Below are 20,112 nucleotides of genomic sequence, written 5' to 3'. Positions count from 1 at the left end.
GTCCAGTTGTTCACACTCTAAATAATACCAGAAGGACGTCCTTGTTTTGAGCAAAGTAATTCTACTTTGGGCGTGGTAATGACAGATTTAAGCATCCACTTCATTAAAGCAATACATTGACGTGGTCTAATTAAATTTTACTATTTTCTTTTAGTCAAAGTAATCTAAAAGGTTCTTTTTGTTTGCATACTTATAAATTTAACTTGAAATGAATATTGGGGGAGCACAAATGTGCGTCTTTCCATTTTTCTGAACCCGCAGAAATAAATTCATATTACTCTGAAAATAAACTTTCTGGAGTACTGGGTGCACGGAGGGAAAATTAGTTCACTTTTGTTTTATCAGTTTTATTTTATTTTTTCATGAGAACTGTTTATAAACTTGCTCGCCAATAGTCCTGGAGATATTGCTTTTTCTTTATTTTTTTCTATGCTAATTGGCTTAGTTCCAATTGTTTGTAGACTGTGAAAGTTCTTTGAGCGATGGTATGTCTCCAATGTTATCTTAGATTTTTCTTTTTTATCCTGATTATTGGATTCAGGATAATGCAGATGCTATGAGGGCTCAGCTTGATCAGCAGAAGGGCATCGTTGATAATCTTGTCTCCAATACAAGGGTGGGTTCTTTTTGTTTGACTATGTGAGGCACAATTGATGATATCTCGCTTCTCTTTCTCTGCCATTTGTATATGCTATAATCATTCATGGAAGTTGCCCACTTGATTGATATTGCACTTGATTGATTGAGTTTCTGGAGTGCTCAAGCAATATTCACATCAACTAGCTTTTTTTCTTGATTCTCTTGTATGCATACTTGTACATCAAGAAATGATGATGGTTCAAGTGCTTCAAAATGATATGAAAGGGAATAGTGAATAGTTGTGATTATATCTTTTGGTAATTCTTTTAGAAATGTCAGAATAGCTGTAGGCCTAATTTATGGAACTCATTATATCTTCCCAACAAGGCTGTCGCAGAGGAGGCATGTTCCGGGAAGGGCAAGATGTGCACAATGTAATCCCCCCTACATTATGTAGATATTCTTTCCAGGATTTGAAGCTGTGACTTGTAGGTTGCGGTGATGTGACTTTGCCACTAGGGTGCAGTGCCCAAGGCTCTCCGACCACCTCATTATGTTATCAGGAGAGCAGATATACACAATATTGCAACCATTTTGTCAGTGCCGCTACAATTCATTCTTCGAGAATGCACTCTTATTGCCTTTTACTGTTGCTAATTTATCCAGAATAAGTGTTGGTTGCTTGTGCGTTTACAAATACGTGGGCGGTTGTGTGTACAATAAGTTTTCCTCCTTTTTTGACAGCTTCTGGAAAGTAAGATACAGGAAGCAAGGTCGAAGAAAGATACCCTCAAAGCACGTGCGCAGTCTGCAAAGTACGCACCTTAGCCTTTTGCATTTAACTTTCACTTCTCACTACTGGATATCTCATTTAATAATGCTGAGCTATTAGCTCTGGTCTTATGTTAGGACTGCAACAAAAGTGAGTGAAATGATTGGGAATGTAAACACAAGTAGTGCTCTTTCAGCTTTTGAAAAGATGGAGGAAAAAGGTTAGTCTCAACTATGTCCAGTTTAGATGCATGCCTTTTTTTTCTTTGTCAAATCATTGGTCTAGCAGTTAGTAAATCTTTTCTTGTGTTCAGTGTTGGCTATGGAGTCTCAAGCAGAGGCACTTAATCAATTGACAACCGATGACCTTGAGGGGAAGGTAAAATTCTTCTCATATTCCTTAGCTTTAGTTGTGCTACTAATTACACTAACTTTTCTGCCACTTATCTTTGGGCCCTGCTTACGACATGGTATAAATTACGTTAATCATGTGGTTATGAATCATCTTTAAAAGAAAGTTGATAGATTTTGGAATGACTCCAACTCCTAGTCGTCCTCTCAGAAAAACAAAGATGGTGAAGATATGAAAAACATATCGTCGCCTTATCTGTTTTCCAGAACTTCTCAGTATACTGTAGTAACAGATTAGACAGGCCAAAGCACATCACGATAGGCAAAGGAAATTCCGTTTGGAAATGCTTTTCCTATTGCTTAAGCTTGCATTTTGCCATTATGTTCTAGGTATTCTAGGTTGATCTAACAGTGATGTTGATTCCTCAATTTGAAGTACGTTAAGCCTTTATCCTTTAAAAAGACATATACTTTGTCTTTGGGCATGGTGATAGTTTTGGTTAGGCATCACAATATCCTTACGTATTTGCAAAAGGAGTTTTAGGCAGATTTTCTTTCAACAATTAAAGGTTCTTGTGGATGCATATTTGGTGAAAAGTTAAATGTTAAAATCATGAAACGTCACATGTTTAATGATGAATTAATGTATTATGGAATTAATCTTTCAACTTGTTGGCTTCTTGTTCAAAACTTTTTTCTAAGAGACATCTCTGGGTCTTTTTTTTTTTTTTTTTTTCTTTTTCCCTTCTTTCCAGTTTGCATTGTTGGAGAGCTCTTCTGTAGATGATGATCTAGCAACATTGAAAAAAGAATTATCCGGGAGCTCAAAGGTACTTTTACTGATCTTAGTTGTGTTCGGGACTAGATGTTACCTATACGAATAAAAGACAAAGGCATATGCCCGCACATTGAAACATACTCAATTACTCATGCGCACATGCTCTTCCAATAGTATTTTCTTCTGTCAATCAATGTTTCTTCATTTAGCAGCCTGTTAATTAGACATTCTTCTTAGTGAGATGGACTGTTTTATTTTGGACTGGCTAAAAATACAAAAATTGCAGTACACTATGAAATTTCCGCAGAGGTGACTTATTCCTAAACTGGGTTTTTCATTGAAAGAAATCTACTCTAGTGATGTGCCATTTGGATAAAAGACCTTTTGAGCTCGAATGCAATTTATAATCCCCAAAAGCAGTGTTGCCATCAATAACCTTGATAACCATGCGTATACATATATATAACATATATGTGCAAATATATCTCCTTAATCACATTTGTTTGGTTTGGTTTGGTTTAGCAGAAAGGAGAGCTGCCACCAGGGAGAACTGCTGTGGCTTCGAACACAGGATTTCCTTTTAGAGATTCCGAGATTGAGAAAGAGTTAAATGAGCTGAGAAGAAAAGCAAAGGAGTTTTAGACCTGGCGTGACTCCTCAAGCATATCATATCCCTAGTGAAAAAGAAAACAGTGCAGAAACAGCCAAGCTTTGAAATTGGTGAGAGAGGTGACTGCAAAATCTTGTTTTCATTTAAGCATTGACCACTGCACACAGATCCCTTCTTCATGGTAATAGACTTTGAGCGTGGGAATTTAAATTCTAAAGTGAAGTGAGGAATTTTGTTTGGTTTTAACAAGAGAGTGGAATAATCCAATGCCCAAGTCTTATTATTCATCAAGCCATGAGGTTGTTCATCCAAGTTCCAAACTTGGTGCATTACAACATTACAGGACACCTTACCAGATGGAACCAACTTTAAAAATAGACCTCATAAGACAAGCTGAGATGTATTTAGAAAAATTATTAAACCGAGTCCAAAGACTTCCCTGGTTTTTGAAGCATTTCTTTCTTTTCAAAAAACGAGAAGCTCCATTTTTGTTGTAGCCATGTCAGCAACACATTACCATTTCCTATTTACCTACCTATCTATCTATCTAAAAGTCCCCTCCACAAAGACTTAAAGCGCTCTTCCTCTTCCTGTCCTCCGATGGCCATCCTCTGCCTTTCCTCTCTGCCCCACCATGCTTAAACCCATCCACAACCATAACTGCCCCTTCACTCCTCCCTTGCCTCTCAACCTCAAATCAACCGCATGCCATACTCCGCCACACCAGCCAGTGACCGCCTGATATCCGCCGTTTCCTTCACTCTCCCCTTCTTCAACTCTCTCCAGTACGGCCTCCTCTTGGAACCTTTACTCCCCCTCTTGAGCCTCTACAGGTCGATCCCGTACGCAAGCTCTGTGGCCTTCTTTGGGCTCTACTAGGGCAGGGTTAGGAACCCTATATTCAGTCAGCACCGTGAGGTTCAACGCGATGCAGGTGTTGTCCTCCTGGTGGTGCCGTTGATGGTGATCAGGATTCTAAATCCTGGTCGGACCGGGTTGGTGCTCAAGGCCATGGTTTGGGGATTTAACGTGGCGTTTGTGTTCACCGTTCAATATGATGTGCTTTGTTTATGGGCTGGTTTGTACTATTTTGGGCCGGGTCCGTCTTTGCCGTTTGTTTCTACTTTCTAGCGCTGTAAGTACAGCCCACCAACTCCTTTTACTCTTGGTGAGTATTATTATATTTTTTTTTTTTTGTTTAACATGCTTGGATTGAAGAATTTGAAAGAGTGAAAGAAATGAATGATACTTTCCCCTCTTCCATATTTATATTTAGTTTATTAATTTTTCCCTTCCTTTATATTTATATTTAATTTATTAATTTATCTTTATTTTTATATTACAATGTAATGTATACAGATAAAATAAAATTTTAATTTATAAATAATTTAATTAATCATCCATTCGTTTCATTAAATGACTATTATAGAGAACAAAGAATTTTAATAAAATACTCTTAATTTCCTTCAAATTACACCCCTTAAATTTTTTATAAATTATCCAAACAAAAAATTAAAAAAAAAAATTTTCTCCTTCGTTTCCCCAAATCCCTCAATCTAAACATGCTCTCAAGTAGTACTCCCTGTCCCATTTTAATTGTCCATTTTTTTTTTTATTTTGGGATATCACAAACCTAATGTCACTTTTCATTAATTAAGAATAATTTTATTATCGTAGGAGCAAATATTATCCAACTGATAAAAAGATAACAAAATAAACATCTACAGGGCAGAAATGTAAGTGTACTTGGATTTGAGGAATACATAAAAGGCATGATCCAGAGCCATCAGTGTATGAATTTAAAAAGCATAATATAATGCACACCTGTCAAGAAAAACCTACCTACACAGCAGTTGCAACATCCACCATGATCAGGTTCAGGTAATACAGGCAGGGACAACTCCAAAACGAAACATTTAAAAACCCACCATCCTACATGACTTCACTCACCTAAATAACATCATTTTCTTTTTTGCCAATCATCTAGCATCACCATTCCACATCTAGTGACGATCATAGCGCCTGAGAACAAACAGTGACAAAATATCAGAGATATTTCAAATCAAAAAAAGCGTTGGGATGACCGTTGAAGATGTCCGGGGCGAAAACTTCCCGCATGCATATATGAACACTATGCATCAAATATTAAAGAACACAAGTGGTTGAACCGTTCACATCTTACCATTACTAAGTGATTAATCAACAATGCAACAACAAAAAAACAAGGGTTGATAAGGAGCCATAACAACAACAGGTTCATTGATATTCATAACCGAATAGTACTGAAAAAGGTTGGCACAACACGAGTGAAACCATGAGTAGAGTAAAAGGCAAGAGATCTCAAACTTCCACAAGTGTAGGTTCAAGACTTGACGAGGAGACAACAAGTTATTTCTCCAGCCATCTTAGTAAATTACATCTTAACCAATAATCAAAAATCATTTTAACTGGTATGACAAGTCTCAGGACCACATGTTAACCAAAAATCATGAAAAGCCGTTGACACATGAAATGCATATATATCCATCGCAGAAAAAATTTAAGCTTCATTTCTCTGATATAAAAGCATAGTCAACACGTGCAATTTCATGAAGCAAGAAAAGGGAACCATCACTATGATTATATAGCTACCTGTGGCGATCATAATCTCTAGAGCGCTCCCTAGACCGGGAGCGTGACCTGCGACGGCTTCTTGAATCATAACTTCGGGACCGCTCATATTCCCTGTCACGATCACGATCGTAATGCCTGTCACGATCTCTACTCTTGTGATCTTTACTCTTGCGATCACTATCCCTAACCCGTTCACGGCTATCTCCTCGATCCCGATCCTTACTTGGTTCTCTCTCACGTTCTCTGCTCCTCTCCTTTGATCTACTAATAAAGAAGTATATGAAGTACGCAGCGTCGCATACGTATATCGAAGTATTTGATAAACAAAATAAAATGAGAACACCACCTATATCACTCATTACCTTCTATCATCGTGGCGATCAACTTTGCTGCTCTTGTTTCTCTCTTCCTGAAAAATTGATTCCAAGAAAATGCTACTAAAAACCAGTTATTATATGCATGAAACACCATTTCAGATGAGTCAAATTAATTAAAACGTTTGGGAAACTACTTGGAGAAATGATCCAAAAAGTGGGCATTATTATTAATCTAACAATAAAACCATGAAACTACTAGTCTCAAGAATAAATCAGTTGTACATAATCTGATGGTTCAAGGCTTCAAGCTGATAAATACAGCAATGACAAATATCCGACATGGTTACTCGCCCAGCCTCCCTACATAGGATTGATTTCGATGCCATGAAATGTTTCAGGATACAAAAGCGAAAACCCGGAGAAGGCATTTGATCCTATATTGGCATGTGCCTATCCATAAGTACAATAATATATTATCATCGAGCCCTTTAAAGAGGTCAACAATATTTGAAATAACACAACTAAATAAAAATAAAGGAGTCACCCTCTCTATAGCTAAGAACAAGCACATCCACAAAAACAAAAGGACAGGAAGCGAGGGCCCACAGAATAATGTGTTGATGTACAAAGTCAAAGATTGAAAAAATTGATATATGACCAATAACTCAAGTCCTTTAAAGAGGTCAACAATATTTAAAATAACCATCTCTCCAAAAATCCAACCTACTTATTTTATTTTATGCTATACACATTTGGCTGTTGTCTCCAAATGTATTTAATTTAAACTTTTTCATGCAACTGGCATGCATTCCGGATACTTACCATGACATCTAACATATACAAATCCGAAATGTAAATAAAAGGGCCTTCTGACTCTGGAGAATTATCAATCCTTGGAACTTACATCCACAAAAAGGATAAATCAACTAGAAAAGATCAGTCGTCACCAAGGTTAGAATAACTCACAGATCGCAATAATAATTGAGAATGTCAAACATTATACCAGCACCTGAACCAATTAATAATAGTGATTTAAGAATCTCAGAGTGAATGAGATGGATTTAACAACTAAGCACAAGAGCAACAATCTAAAACCTGTGATCTAAGTATATATGAGCCGACTTAAATAATCCCCATCAGCAAACAGGGGTAACAATATCTTCATGATATCTCTTTTCCATTGACATTTGCTTTACAATCCCTAGTCACTTTGCACCTTCATTGTAATCTCATCATCATCAAAAACTTGATCCCAAAATTCTTGGTTATTTTTTGGTAAGTACCCAAAATTCATGGTTCAGTTATGTAAATTCCTAATGGAAAGTATTTGGAGTTACTATGTGGATTTCCATTACACTCTGGACTTGTGCAAAATGTGATTGACATCACCTCATGAAAATATATAAACAATGACAGGCCAAAAATTTATCTTACCTGAAGTTCAGCAAGTTTTTCACGGATTTGCATGTACCCTAAATGAAGCTTCCCTCCAAAATGATCTGCTAAACGACGATCACTGAAAATAACAGCAAAAGTTCAAAATTTTCCACTCATTTCTCACCAAAAAAAATACAAGCGAAAATACCACATATATAGTAAATTTCCCCACAATTTTCCAACAATAGCATGATCTACAAGCATATAAAACAATAAAAAAAAAAAACGCACATTCTTTAGCTGCAATAAGTTATCCTCGTAAAACTGGGCCCAAAAGCCTGCTGGTAACAAGGAGGTATAACATTCGGGTCAAACGCTGAAGACTTTAAACCCCAAATACTAATTTTTGATGCCCTCAAGAGTTCGAAAAAATTGCAATATTGAGAAAAAAGACCAAAACAATACCTGTCATAAACACTCAAAAAAGCTCCACATATGTCACAAACCCGCAGCTTTTGATCAGTCTGAAATGAGTAGATACTATATAAGTAAGAGATGACAAACCCGCAGCTTTTGATCAATTTTTCAGAATGATTTTCTCCAACTATGCTTGACATATTTAAGCTTCCTACATTTGTACACATCAATTTCAACAAAATACAAAAAAAAAAAAAAAGAGGAAAATCGTATCCTTAGGAAACTAACAGCCATCTAAAATCATGATCTCTCGGCACTTCTTGACATAAATGCCCAATGAGGATTAGAAACACAGAATGAAGTACACTCAAATTAGAAGGACCACAAGAGGACCTCAATACACAACCATATAGGATTTGCCACAGCTGCATGTGTGACTAAAAATTTCAAAGCTAGTAAACGGGATAGAAGTCAAACCACAGAAAGAGCAAAAGAGTTGCTTATCCAGGGCCTTGGGTCTTAAATCACTTTCCTTTTACCATACCCTAAACCCTAAACCATATCATGGTCCTTTCCTTGATGATTAAAGCAGCAGAACAAAATAAAATATCTCATTGGAAAATATACTCACAATGCGGACATCAGCAGCAGTATACTTAGAGGAATCCAGAGGAGGTTCCTGCCTGGCGGGTAGCTGCAATCAAAAGAAAAGAACTGTTATTCAAATATTAAGGGCAAGAAAACCATAAAGTATGAGGTTGGAAGCAGAACCAGGAAAGTAACTTTAAAACAAGAACATGGAGAAACACCATCACCAAAGAGATTAAAAATTACACCTTCTTAAGCCCTCTGCCTCTTCCAATGCTTTCTGAGCCTCATCCACCATCCCCTTCTCACCTGAAGAATAGGCACATAAAAAGGGGCCATCATCCCAGATGCACAAAGCACACATAAGAGACCCACATTTGATTTGAACTTTCTTAGTGCAATACGCACGAGTTAAACTAAACGAGATTGTGTAATGGTAGTCTTACCAAGATCCTCGGCCTTCTTCAGCTTCTCATTTATCATTTCCTGCGTACGAGCATCAGGAGGGCAGGTACCGGCAAGGTGCTAACTGTGGTGGGTTTGGCAACGGTTGGGGCAAAGATGCCCTATCTTATTGAAGGCATCCAAAAGGAGTATAGACTAATTCAAAAGAAAGTGGAAGCATGGAAGTCACAGGGTCCTACATTAAGTATTAAACAGAACATGGAAACGATACTACACTGACTATTCAATGGGCAATGGAAAACCTCCTCTACCTGTTTGTCTGCCCTTTTGGTTCTCAGTTCATCTAAATTTTCCAGAGCTCGAACCTTAAGATCCGTCTTGCCTTCAGGTCTGCAAAATCATAGCAACAATTTATATAATTAAAAGTCCTATTACAGACATCAACATTTAGTTAAGCAAAATTGTTAATATGACTTAGATGGTATATATAACAAGGAGCCAAACATCTTCATGTTTCGAAAGATAAGCTGAGAAGCAGCCTGAGAGAGAGAGAGACAAAGCTTTTACCCGAGAAAAGGAAAGAGAGCAATTAAAGCACTCACTCCCATTTGAAAAGTTCAACACAATTTTTTCTCAAGGAGAGTAGAATGCAGTCAAAGTTCTCTACAAAGAGTTTGGATGGGGATAATTGCGACAATGCATTGTTCAATAATCAATTCTAATGCACCATCTAAATTATCCGCTTCAGTCCACTGCCACCCAGTTAGTAGAGCAAAATATGGAGTCCCTTTAGGATTTAAGTCAACACCTTTATCTGTTTATCATATCCATGAGTTTTTTCCAGATTCTGCCGTACCAGCAAGACACTATTAGAAACATTCAGCAACTGGCAACCAAAAGTCATGATTTTACACCATCTTACCCGAACATAACTAATCTATCCAAACTTCAAAGAGCCACATAACAAAATGGAATGCAAGTAGTTTCAATAGCAACAATGCAAGCATTGAAAAAGCTATACTATGCATCATGTATGATTTACCATGCTGATCAGCTTCTTTTAATTCTCCTTAATCTGCTTGGATAATTCAGACCTCGTTTGTCTGCAATTTTCCACAGAAAATGTATATAGAATGAGAACCCGTAGCCATAGGGAAAGAATTAACAGTTAGGTTAAGTAGACTTGACCATCACCTGAGTAACCTCAGAAACTGAAATTGCAATAGCAGTTTTGCATCGTCATCCTCAAGACGCTTAAGAGCTCTACCAATTTTCTTATCACACTCAAAATAAGTCTATCAATGACATCCTCAAGATCCCTGTCATAGTTGTCAAGACCCTTTGCCCGGCTTGCTTCATACCTAAGACGAGTTAAGACAACATCGGAAACTATGAAGAGAACCGCTGAAAACACCACCTGCATGCACTTTCAAAAAGGACCAATTACAAACTTAACTTTCTATATTTTCTGCCAAAGCGTAGCATAAACTTAGGGCATATGTTTGATGGATAGGTATGAAATGAATTCTTTCTGGTTAAGCAAAGGTGTATAAAAGGATCTCCTTCTCAGCTGCAAGGAATGAACTTTAGGCATGGACCCATATCCATTTTCTGATACGACACAGAGAAGAGGGGGAAAAAAAACAAGAGACAATTAGACAAGATAAAACAAGATTCTTAAAAGAAAATAAATCTAAAACGAAGATCAGTTCGTTCATATGGCAAGTTAGAGGTCATCATAATTTAATCCAGCGACGATGTGAGGTAGATAGTGGATACCGTTAACTGAAAAAGCGTGAGGCAAAGGCCGGCCAAGTAAAGACGACATACATCACGATCGTAGTACTTGCGATTTCACCTCCCGACATCGCCGTTGCGTTTGCCCCCATAAGAACATCGAGCTGCTTTCTCATCGCGTTCCATCTCTGCTCTCTCTTTCTAGAGCTAACTCTCCGTCCCGTTCCGAGCTCAGTCTCTACACTCGCAGAAGCGAGAATGTTATTTCCAGCTCTAGATTTCTAGGGTTTGGAGATTTGCGAGGACTTCGCTTATTTAGTTGTTTCCTTCCGTTTTATTATACATTTATACCCTCGTGTTCAAATGTATTTACATTGGCCAAATAATAATAAATAATAAAAAACTTCTTTTATCCTCACTATTTCTTTTGACCCTACCACATATCATTTCTCTCCTTCTTCTTTCTCCTTCTTCCCTTCACTCTTCATCTTCCCTTACAACGCCAGACCATCACCCCCCAAGACGACGAAGTGTTCGACAGCGTCTTCGACGGAGCCTACGGAGTAATGGGGACGTCGGACGGAGACGATAGGGACTACGAACCAGTAGTTGATGATGAAGAACCCTCATTCGACGGAGAGGAGAACATTGACAATGACATGTTAGTTTTAACCCTAAACTACAGAGATAGGGTTTTGATGGTGTTTAATTGATGCACCTTTTTTCTCGGCTTCAGTCCTGATTAGCCATTCAGCACTTGCTTGCTCTGTTGGCTGGTGGACATGTAAGAGGTTTACTTGGCTTGTCGGGAATGGTTTATTTAATTGTAATTGACATGTATAGCATGAATGGAGAAGTTGGGTGGCTGAATTTGCGTTTAGGGCATATGGAGACAGCAAAGATGTTTGCTTCGTGAACATTTTGCTTAACGAGTTTATCTGCGTGATGATTTAGAGTATGCTCGGTCTTGTGTTTGATGGAATGCCGCAGAGGAATTAATTACTTGGAATGCAATGTAAGTAGTTAGCCTGATAGGTATGATAATACTATTGATTTTTGGTAGAAATCTCCCCTCTTAAGCTTCCTTTTGATAAATAATGAGTGTATTTATGTGTTGATTTGTATTTTGATAGGTTGATTGTGGTTTGGATGAAAAGCGACGAAAATGGCTGAATTGAAGGAATGTCCACCGACCTTCGTGTGTTCAAATACTTATAACTTTTTGTCATTTTATCGAATCGAGCGAAATAAAGGCATTGGAAACTAGACATCTCAAGCTTTCCGTAGACGCTAAAATCGTGCAATCGGACGTCGTATGGAGATTTTGGAATCATTCCACGCCTAGGCGTAATATTTGTGCATGCCCAGATACACTCCTGCACGCCCAGTCCAGGATGGACTTGAAATTGAAGTGGTGCACGCCTAGATGCGCCTAGTCGTGCGCCTAGGCGTGGTGCGCCTAGGCGTGAATTCAACACGCCTAGGCGCACAAGCAATTTTATAGATGTTTTAATTCGCGAATTGCTCGAGCCGCAAGGGAACTTTTTGACTTCGAACTGATTTTCTGGAGAGCGAACCAAGCGGGGGAAGGCGACTCTTGGAGCTAGGAGGAGAGATTCTTCAGCTCAACTTAGATTTACTCAACTAATTGGTTTACTCATGATTTTCTCATCTCTCCTCTTGTGTTTTTTCTATTATTTGTGTAACTAACCTCTTTGCCAAGTGCTAGGATGAAGCTTGGGTTTGATGACTTTGTTTATGACTTGATTTACATATATATGAGTTGATTTGGGTATAAATCTTGTGTTTCTATGTTTGATTGCCAATTTCTTCATGCTTGTGGTGTTTGGCCAACACTTTAGGTTTTTGGATGAAATTGTTTGAGAATATGCTTAGACAATAATATGTCAAGTAGATTATGATCTTGAAACACTTGATTATGAATGTGTCTCCCTTTAATTAGGTGACAATTTGTATGAATCCTAATCTCCATAGAACTTCATGAATTCCTATGCATGTTTAGACCAATAGATGGCTAGAATGTATTTAGGAATATCCGACCTAGACCAACAGATGGCTAGTAATCGATTTTAGGGAGATTTGGCTTAAGGCGCTAAACCGACCTTAGGTACTACGGATTCGTTATGCCCGAATTAGCAATATGTGTGTGAATTTGTGTCATTGCAAGTCATTTCCAAGGGGATTTCCAAAGCCTTGGTGTTCATATCATTCATCTCATTTGCATTAGTTGCATCTTTATTCTAAGAAAATACCAAAAACACTTTGCTATTTGCTTGTCTTAGTTTAATTACCCAAACCAAACAATCTTGAGTTGACTTTACTTTTGTTTGCATTGTCCATAACGTACATACAAATATACATTTGGATTAGATATAACACCGTCCCTGTGAATTCGACCCTTGCTTATCATTGTGCTGTAGTCGCCGACTAGTACACTTGCTATAAGGTTAATTAAGACCTAACAATGCCCGTAGCAAGCATCCAATTCAAGCACTTGACAAGAGACAAGCTTTACACTTGAGACAAAAAACTACATAGAATACCTAACAAGATATGTACTTATGAACGTTATGGACATCTTCTCTAATGGTTGTAGATCATCTTTCTTTTGTGGTATTGGCAATAGTGCAAGGCAAAAGATGCTCCTATTCCTTCATGTTGAGATGTAGTGAATTGCATGAATTGAACAAACTTTTTGAGAGTAATCAACTTGCCATTCCCATGTAATGTACTGGGTTTGACTTTTGAACTTTTTAAACAATGAAAGTTGAAGCTGTAGAATCATCAGCCACACAATAGTTTGATGTGCTTTCAGTTTGTGCTAGTATTGGGGTTTCAGCTGGAAATTTCATGTTTTGGTGTTTGCATAATGTATGCTCTGTTTTTTGAGATTTGTCTCTTCGGTTTTATTGTTGTGCAAGAGGTGTAGACTACAAAATTTGGAAAAAAAATAATTTGAAATTGGGGTGTACTCATAAATGTTATTTTTTGTTGGGGTTTATATAAAATAAGTATGCTTACTTTAAGTAATGGGGTGTAAATTGTCCTCATCATTTCTTTCCCTCTCAACGTAGGTAAGAAGGGAAGTCAAAAGCCATGGAAGCAGTACGACTGCTATTGATCTTCCTCTTACTTTTCTCCATACTCGCTTGCCGCTGATTGCTTTCCAGTCCGATGAGCTTCACTTTGACGATGAGGCATTCGGTCTCGAAGGAGCCCAGCCTTAGCCCCTTCGTCGCTCTCCTGATCTCACTAGCTCCGCCCAATCCTCTACTCCCGTTGCCTCTCAAAGGAAGCGGTTCTCAGAATCAGATTCTGACTCCAAGATCCAGTTCCTCCTAGAACATGCCTTTGGAGACTCCGATTTCACTCCAGGCGGTACCTTCTCTGCTCGTCTCAAGACCTGGAATTGTAATGGCAAAAAACAGCATGGGCTCAGCAACAGTAGAAGTCTAGTTCAGGTTTGACCAGAGCAACGCTGTCGAATATCTGAAAGAACGTCAAAACCGAGAATGACATTACCTTCTCTTTGACCTGAGATTGCCATGGTCTCATTTTTTAATTCTCTGACTCTCGTATTGTATATACGTACGTGTACATACTTGGAGTGTTGCAGGAAGCGATCTGGGTGACTTGACTCTGACACAAGAAGATATCCTCAACCTACCCGTTGGCACAACAGGTCTAGCCTTTGACACTTAGAGCCACCCCGCGTCCCATCATAGAGTAGCGTCAGAAGGGTCAGAGCGAAATCATAGGAAAAGTATGGTTTGTCTCTAACGGTAACCTGGTAAGGATTAAACGATGATGGCCCAGACACGTGTCTGGAACATGAGAGTATAAATAACAAAAGCCTGCCAAGACGAGAGGATCTTCTTCTCCTCCCGGAATTTCCTCGATGATTTCCTCTTCAAGTGGCATTTTCTCATCAGCACTCTGTCTTCAACACGATCTTCATCCCAATCTCTAAACCACATTTTGGACTCGTTTATATTCATTGCCTTAGTATTTGATTATTGCTCAAAAGGGGCCTTCGATTATCATTCTAACTTGAGCGTCGGATTATCTTTGACAGGTACCACACCGGTGCAACATTCTTATACTGATTCTTCTGTCCAGGACACAGGTTGTTGGTGGCTCAACGATATAAATCTTTGATTGTAAATTCTGCCCTCTTACAATTTGGCGCCCAGGTTGGTAGTCCCTTTTGTTCCCTAGTGTTCGCAACCAAAGGAATCATTTTGTGAATTGAAATTACAAACGCTAGTGGGCATTTCCAAGTCTTAATTTCAATTGGGAAACTTCAATTGAAATCATGATTGACATGCAAATTCGCTTTGAACAGACACTAACAAAGCTGCGATTTTTGAGGAATTCATTTACAAAGGAGGATACAGAGAAATTTAAGGTAACAATTCATTCCCTTTTTGTTGCTCTATACTTCAAGTTACAAATTCTTGTTCCCAAATGATGTTTCTTTTATTGCAGGAACTGCTACAAGGGGATGATTTCTACACGATAAAGGCTTCCATCAAATGTTTTGAACCCTCCCGGCAGGGATTACATTTCTCTTCTGTGAAAGCAGTAAGCTGATTGTTAACTACATTATTATGCTTCTGAATGCTCATATGTTTCCCGCTAATTTCATAGTCTTTGATGCTTTACTCAGCTTGCTAAGATGTTCAAGAAAAAGTGGGCAATGGTATGATATGCTCGTGAATTCTTATGTTTCTGTTTGTGCTACCTGCATTGGAGATTTTCTCTATGAGGACTTCCAAAAGTGCCTTGCCCATTTGCAATGTTTATCTGGTCATATTATTGAAGAAAGTTTTGTGGTGTTAATGAAAAATTCTGATAAAATCCCATCATCATCTCGTCTTTGTATATATGCATGATCGAATTTCTTTCATTGTTTTAGCTATCTGGCCTTCTTTACTATTGTCATTACTACTATAAACTGCCATTCTATACATGACCAACTCTTTTTTGTCTTTTCATTCCAGAGATGTCTTCCACAAGAAGGAATGGATGAGCATTTTGTTATACACACGGTAATACTTGGTTTTAATAGGCACTGAATTATTCAGTCTTTTCCTCGTTATATGTAATTTACTCCTGCATGATGAAGGTTTTTTTTAGTCTTTTTAGTTTATGCAATTGTACTCGAGGCTGTCTGTGTTTTTTGCAAACTAATATCTTATAGAGATCAGGAGGTAACATATTAAGAGTTTTTTTTTGGATCTACACCACACATCATGCATGGAAATGAACCAGAGTCTTTGGAATATCTTTATCTAGTTGGACCTCATGGTAATTAGGTCAAAGGAGGAGGGCTGCAGTAACTTGGCAGCCAGTGCAAAACTTTGACAAAACCTAAGACCCCTATTTACCTTGTTTGGTAGGCCGGATGAGGGACAACATGAGAAGCAAAGACTATGATATTCATATCAGATTAGCATATTTGGTCTGTATTGGATATTTAATGTAGACATCTTACACTGAGTCGGTATATATGTATAGCTTGCTTGGCATACCAATTTACCAAACAAGGAAACCAATTACAGGCTATTGGAATAATGCTTAAGGTGTTACATTGAAAGGTCTACTTAGAAATAGTCTTAATTGCTGTGAATCTGATGTTGAGATATTTCTTGTCTAAATGATCCTATAGAGTTGTTCAATTCTTATCTTTCCTTCTTGATATCATTGACTGCAGGAAGGCGTTAATATTTTGGCTGTCAATTATGGTTCCCCTGGGGCATGCTCATGTCCTCGACAATTGAAACTTGTAAGTCAATATGGACCGTTTCCTTTTCATTCACGATTCTCAATGTTTTGATGTTAACTGCAGAAATCTTGTGTGTTATTTTTATGTATATTTCCTTTTCATTCTTTCAGCCTGCCAAATGGTCTTTCAACTCACATACAATTCTCAAGAACAGTGAGCAGGCACTAAGGTATTGTGTCTACATCTGATGCAAACATGGTCTTTCGTACTGAAGCTGCACTAGAGCATTCTATTCAATTCCATCTTTTCTATTCAATCAACTTATGTGATCTTATGAATTTGATGTAGCAACTTTTCCATTCCCATTTAAAAAAACTCCATTCCCGTTTAAAAAAATTCCATTCATTTGATATAGGAACTCTCAACTCATTTCGACACTTTTTAAGGAAGAAGTTGGTTGAGATCATTGATATCATTTTTTCCAGAGGGGTCATAAAGTATTGATTATGAATTCATTTCTTAATCCCATCATGTCTGGTTGTATATCTTCCATTTGGTTGAATTATATATTGTCTAAGCATAATTAGTTTTCCGCATCTTTATGTTTTGCAGAGCTTCAATATTTTCTGAAGAAGTACTTGGTGGGGAGACTGGAGAAGGTGAAATAGTAAAACCACCAGAGAGGTCCTTTTGGCTAAATACGTGAGTGTTTTATTTGTGCTCTGTGGTATTTATTTGTGGGCTAAATTGTTTTCTTACCTCGTCTTCCTCCTCCACCTTTTTTGTGCTGGCTTGTGCATTTTCTTTTGTTTCCAGTGGATGTACTTGATACCTCTTGGACTAATAGTCGTGAATGCCATAACCCAAGCGATGAATATGGCAGAGCAGGAGGGTGCTGGGCAAGCACAGCAACCAGCGGCAGTTCCACGAATGAACAGTCAGACTGCTGCTCGGAGGGGATGATGGGGGGTTTTTTCACCTACATTTTCAAAAAAGTTCGTTTCCGACATGACCATAAACTAAAATGGGGTTAAGGATAGGTTTTCTAATAGATTTATTTTGCTTAGATGGTTGCCAGTGGGAGTATCATAGTGTGAGATGTGTGTCATAAAGTAGCTACAACATTATTGTTTATTGAAACAGAATTCTATAAAATAGACAAGGTACAATTAAGAGAAGTTGCATTCTCTTTCAACTTTCAAAAGCATAAAAAGCAATGACCTACAATATTTTATTGAAATGAGATGTGTGTCATAAAGTAGCTACAACCAGAGGTTTTGGTCTGCAAACATGCAATTGTCTCCAATCAAGATTCGTAAAAGAGAAAATTAAAGGTATCTAAGACGTTTTTTCAACCCAGAGGAACAGGAAGGAAACAAGAGCGGAAATTTTAAACTCATACTTCATACTGCTGCTCTACTTTGCCTGAGGATGAGAAGCGATGAAATCAACAGCAAGATTAATGGAATTGATCTTATCTGCTTCATTATCAGGGATTTCAAATCCAAACTCTTCTTCAAGTGCCATCACAATCTCCACGGTATCTAGACTGTCTAACCCGAGATCATTCTGGAAATGGGCATTTAGTGTGACCTGCATCGTTCAAAAAACAAAGGTAGGTTAATTGAAAGAGGAGTTGAAGCCATGACAGACATATGGCAGGAAATATTTTCTCTAGCAAAAGGCTTGAGGAACAAAACATATTCGAAGTTCGAACAAATACAAACCAATGAGAGAGAAGGGTGGATGAATAAAAGGTCAAACTAAGATGCTCAAAAAAATGGAAGGTTAAACTAAAAAATGCTTATGTGACAACAAATTTGGCTATGAACCTAGGCTGGACTTATTTATTGGTGTTCCAGTCATTGCTGTCAATAAAAGCTACATACTCCATTCTGCTGTCACTTTGTTTCGTTCACTCTGTCCAACCCTAAATGACGCACAAAAGTAAACACAACACTATAAATAAATAAATAAAAATTCTAGATAAATGATGCATACAACTTCGGTGAAAAAGGGAAGCAGGATCTTTCCTTAGTTTCTTCTATCTGGTGTTACTGCCTCAGTGCCCTAATCAATGCACTTATTTTCTATTTAAAAAGAAGAACATCAATATAAACTCAACAAAGGCCCAAGTAATCAGAGCCAATCAACTAAGTATATCAAAAGGTTTTCAAGGATCCATCATCAAAACATCCACCAAGAAACTAAGCTTCCCAGTGTTAGTATAATGTTATATCATTCGTTAATAACAGTGTGTTTTTTATCATTATTTTATTGGAATGGAAAAAAAACATTTATTAGAAGAATAAGGAGATGCACAAAGAACATCATTATCCTTCATACAATAAAAACAAGTAAATATTCAATCAAGATGTCCTCACTTCCTCAGTTCCTTCCATTTTCTGAAACCTTCTCTAACCACCTCAAGTCATTGTTAGCCCTAGAGTTCCTCCCGAGTCTCCACCCACAAATAATACTATTAACAAAGAAGAGCCATCCTCCATGCAAATTGCAAATCAGAGATTCTGAATTCCAGGCTCAACTCGACAACACCACAAGATCGGATAACACAGTTCTCGACATCCATTCTGTACCTTTTTTTCACCTATGGAATTCCAAAACTTCATCTCCTATGATTTTCTGACATCAATAAGAAACTTCGAAGTTTAAATTATGAATCCATAATAAACCTTGTTTCTTTCTAAGACCAAAAACTCAAAGCACCAACATCAAATGTATTGAGATCTCTCCATGTGAAGTCCATTAGAACAGCATCACAATCAAAAGTCTGCCAAGCATCATAATTAATTTCAAGGAGACACTCTACAGTACCTAAAAGATGTTTTTCAGAAAATGATAAAACCTAATGGAACCACTTTAATATCCAAATCCAATAAAGGAACAAATCCATGAGAAGGCAAGAAAATTTCTGTAAACCAAACCATTCATAATGAAACTATGGAATACATAATCGGAAGCTTCCTACAAGCTCACTTCCTAAAATGTTCTCAAGCAGATGGCATACCAAATAATCATCTGAAGCCCAAAACCCCACCTCGGGGCTCGGAAGGATCAACTGCTACTAAACTCTGAAAAACTTTCATCTCCTCAGAAATCGAAATAAAAAGATTGCACATTTATTTCTTCATTTTTTTTTTTCCAATAAACAAAAAGAGAGCCGGGGGCGTATAATCCCATATGTGCAAAAGATATAAAACAATCAAATTCACTACACGTCTACACCAACTTTCATTCCCTGTGATGTGACGAAGCACGGTATATAGGTAAAGAAAAATAATAAAAGCTATAATAATAAAGCTATGACCTTGGAGGGTTCAACTTTCTGGAAGTTCTTGACGACGGTGACGACTCGATCTGCGACCTCAGATTTGTCAAGGAAAGAGCCCTTGACCTCCTCGGAGAAGCGGCGGCGTATCGCACTGAAAGAGAGCGAGAAAAGGTTGCTCCCGTTACAAGGGTTAGGGGAAGGGCTTTGGGGCACGGCGGTTACGTGCATTCTGAGGTATTTAAGCAACGCACCACCTCTCGCCGCCATTGATCAGTTAAGAGAGAGGGAAGGACGTTGCCGATGCCCTGAGAGGGAGAGAGAGAATGAGGAAGACGAATATTTCGGTGGACACGAATCTGGAGGGTTTGGAAACGGCAGATGAACCCATTGAATTGAATAGGGCCCATTCGGCCCAATTCCTTTGTAACCTGTTATGTCAGGCCTATTAATTTACCCATTGAATTGAATAGGGCCCATTCGGCCCAATTTGTTTGTAAACGGTCATGTCAGGCCTATTAATTTTTCGGT

General features: G+C 38.0%; 3 protein-coding genes and 2 pseudogenes across 3 annotated transcripts; 3 read left to right on the top strand and 2 right to left on the bottom strand.

Annotated features, from left to right (window-relative positions):
- The first annotated feature begins 488 nt into the window (after nt 1-488).
- Nucleotides 489-3,380, top strand: LOC119999648 (membrane-associated 30 kDa protein, chloroplastic-like). The gene is made up of 6 exons (XM_038847343.1): nt 489-616; nt 1,324-1,394; nt 1,489-1,571; nt 1,665-1,729; nt 2,457-2,531; nt 3,005-3,380. The coding sequence occupies exons 1-6, from the start codon at nt 557-559 to the stop codon at nt 3,119-3,121; spliced, it is 471 nt and encodes a 156-aa protein (XP_038703271.1). The 5' UTR covers nt 489-556; the 3' UTR covers nt 3,122-3,380.
- Nucleotides 3,381-3,794: 414 nt separating this feature from the next.
- On the top strand, nt 3,795-4,220 carry LOC120000036 (protein TIC 20-II, chloroplastic-like). The gene is made up of 2 exons (XM_038847905.1): nt 3,795-3,874; nt 3,974-4,220. Exons 1-2 carry the CDS (start codon nt 3,795-3,797, stop codon nt 4,218-4,220), a joined length of 327 nt encoding a protein of 108 aa, XP_038703833.1.
- Nucleotides 4,221-4,766: 546 nt separating this feature from the next.
- Nucleotides 4,767-10,990, bottom strand: LOC120000035 (annotated as a pseudogene).
- Nucleotides 10,991-14,879: 3,889 nt separating this feature from the next.
- On the top strand, nt 14,880-17,326 carry LOC120000032 (annotated as a pseudogene).
- A 318-nt stretch (nt 17,327-17,644) lies between these two features.
- On the bottom strand, nt 17,645-19,946 carry LOC119999646 (acyl carrier protein 2, mitochondrial-like). The gene is made up of 2 exons (XM_038847338.1): nt 19,621-19,946; nt 17,645-17,885 (listed from the first exon to the last, which is right to left on the bottom strand). Exons 1-2 carry the CDS (start codon nt 19,849-19,851, stop codon nt 17,709-17,711), a joined length of 408 nt encoding a protein of 135 aa, XP_038703266.1. The 5' UTR covers nt 19,852-19,946; the 3' UTR covers nt 17,645-17,708.
- Between the last annotated feature and the right edge of the window lie 166 nt (nt 19,947-20,112).

The sequence above is a fragment of the Tripterygium wilfordii genome, chromosome 6 (assembly GCF_013401445.1).
Source record: "Tripterygium wilfordii isolate XIE 37 chromosome 6, ASM1340144v1, whole genome shotgun sequence".
NCBI classification, from domain to species: Eukaryota; Viridiplantae; Streptophyta; class Magnoliopsida; order Celastrales; family Celastraceae; genus Tripterygium; species Tripterygium wilfordii.
Note: the sequence above shows the minus strand (reverse complement) of the source record. Positions and strands in the feature narration are given on the sequence as shown.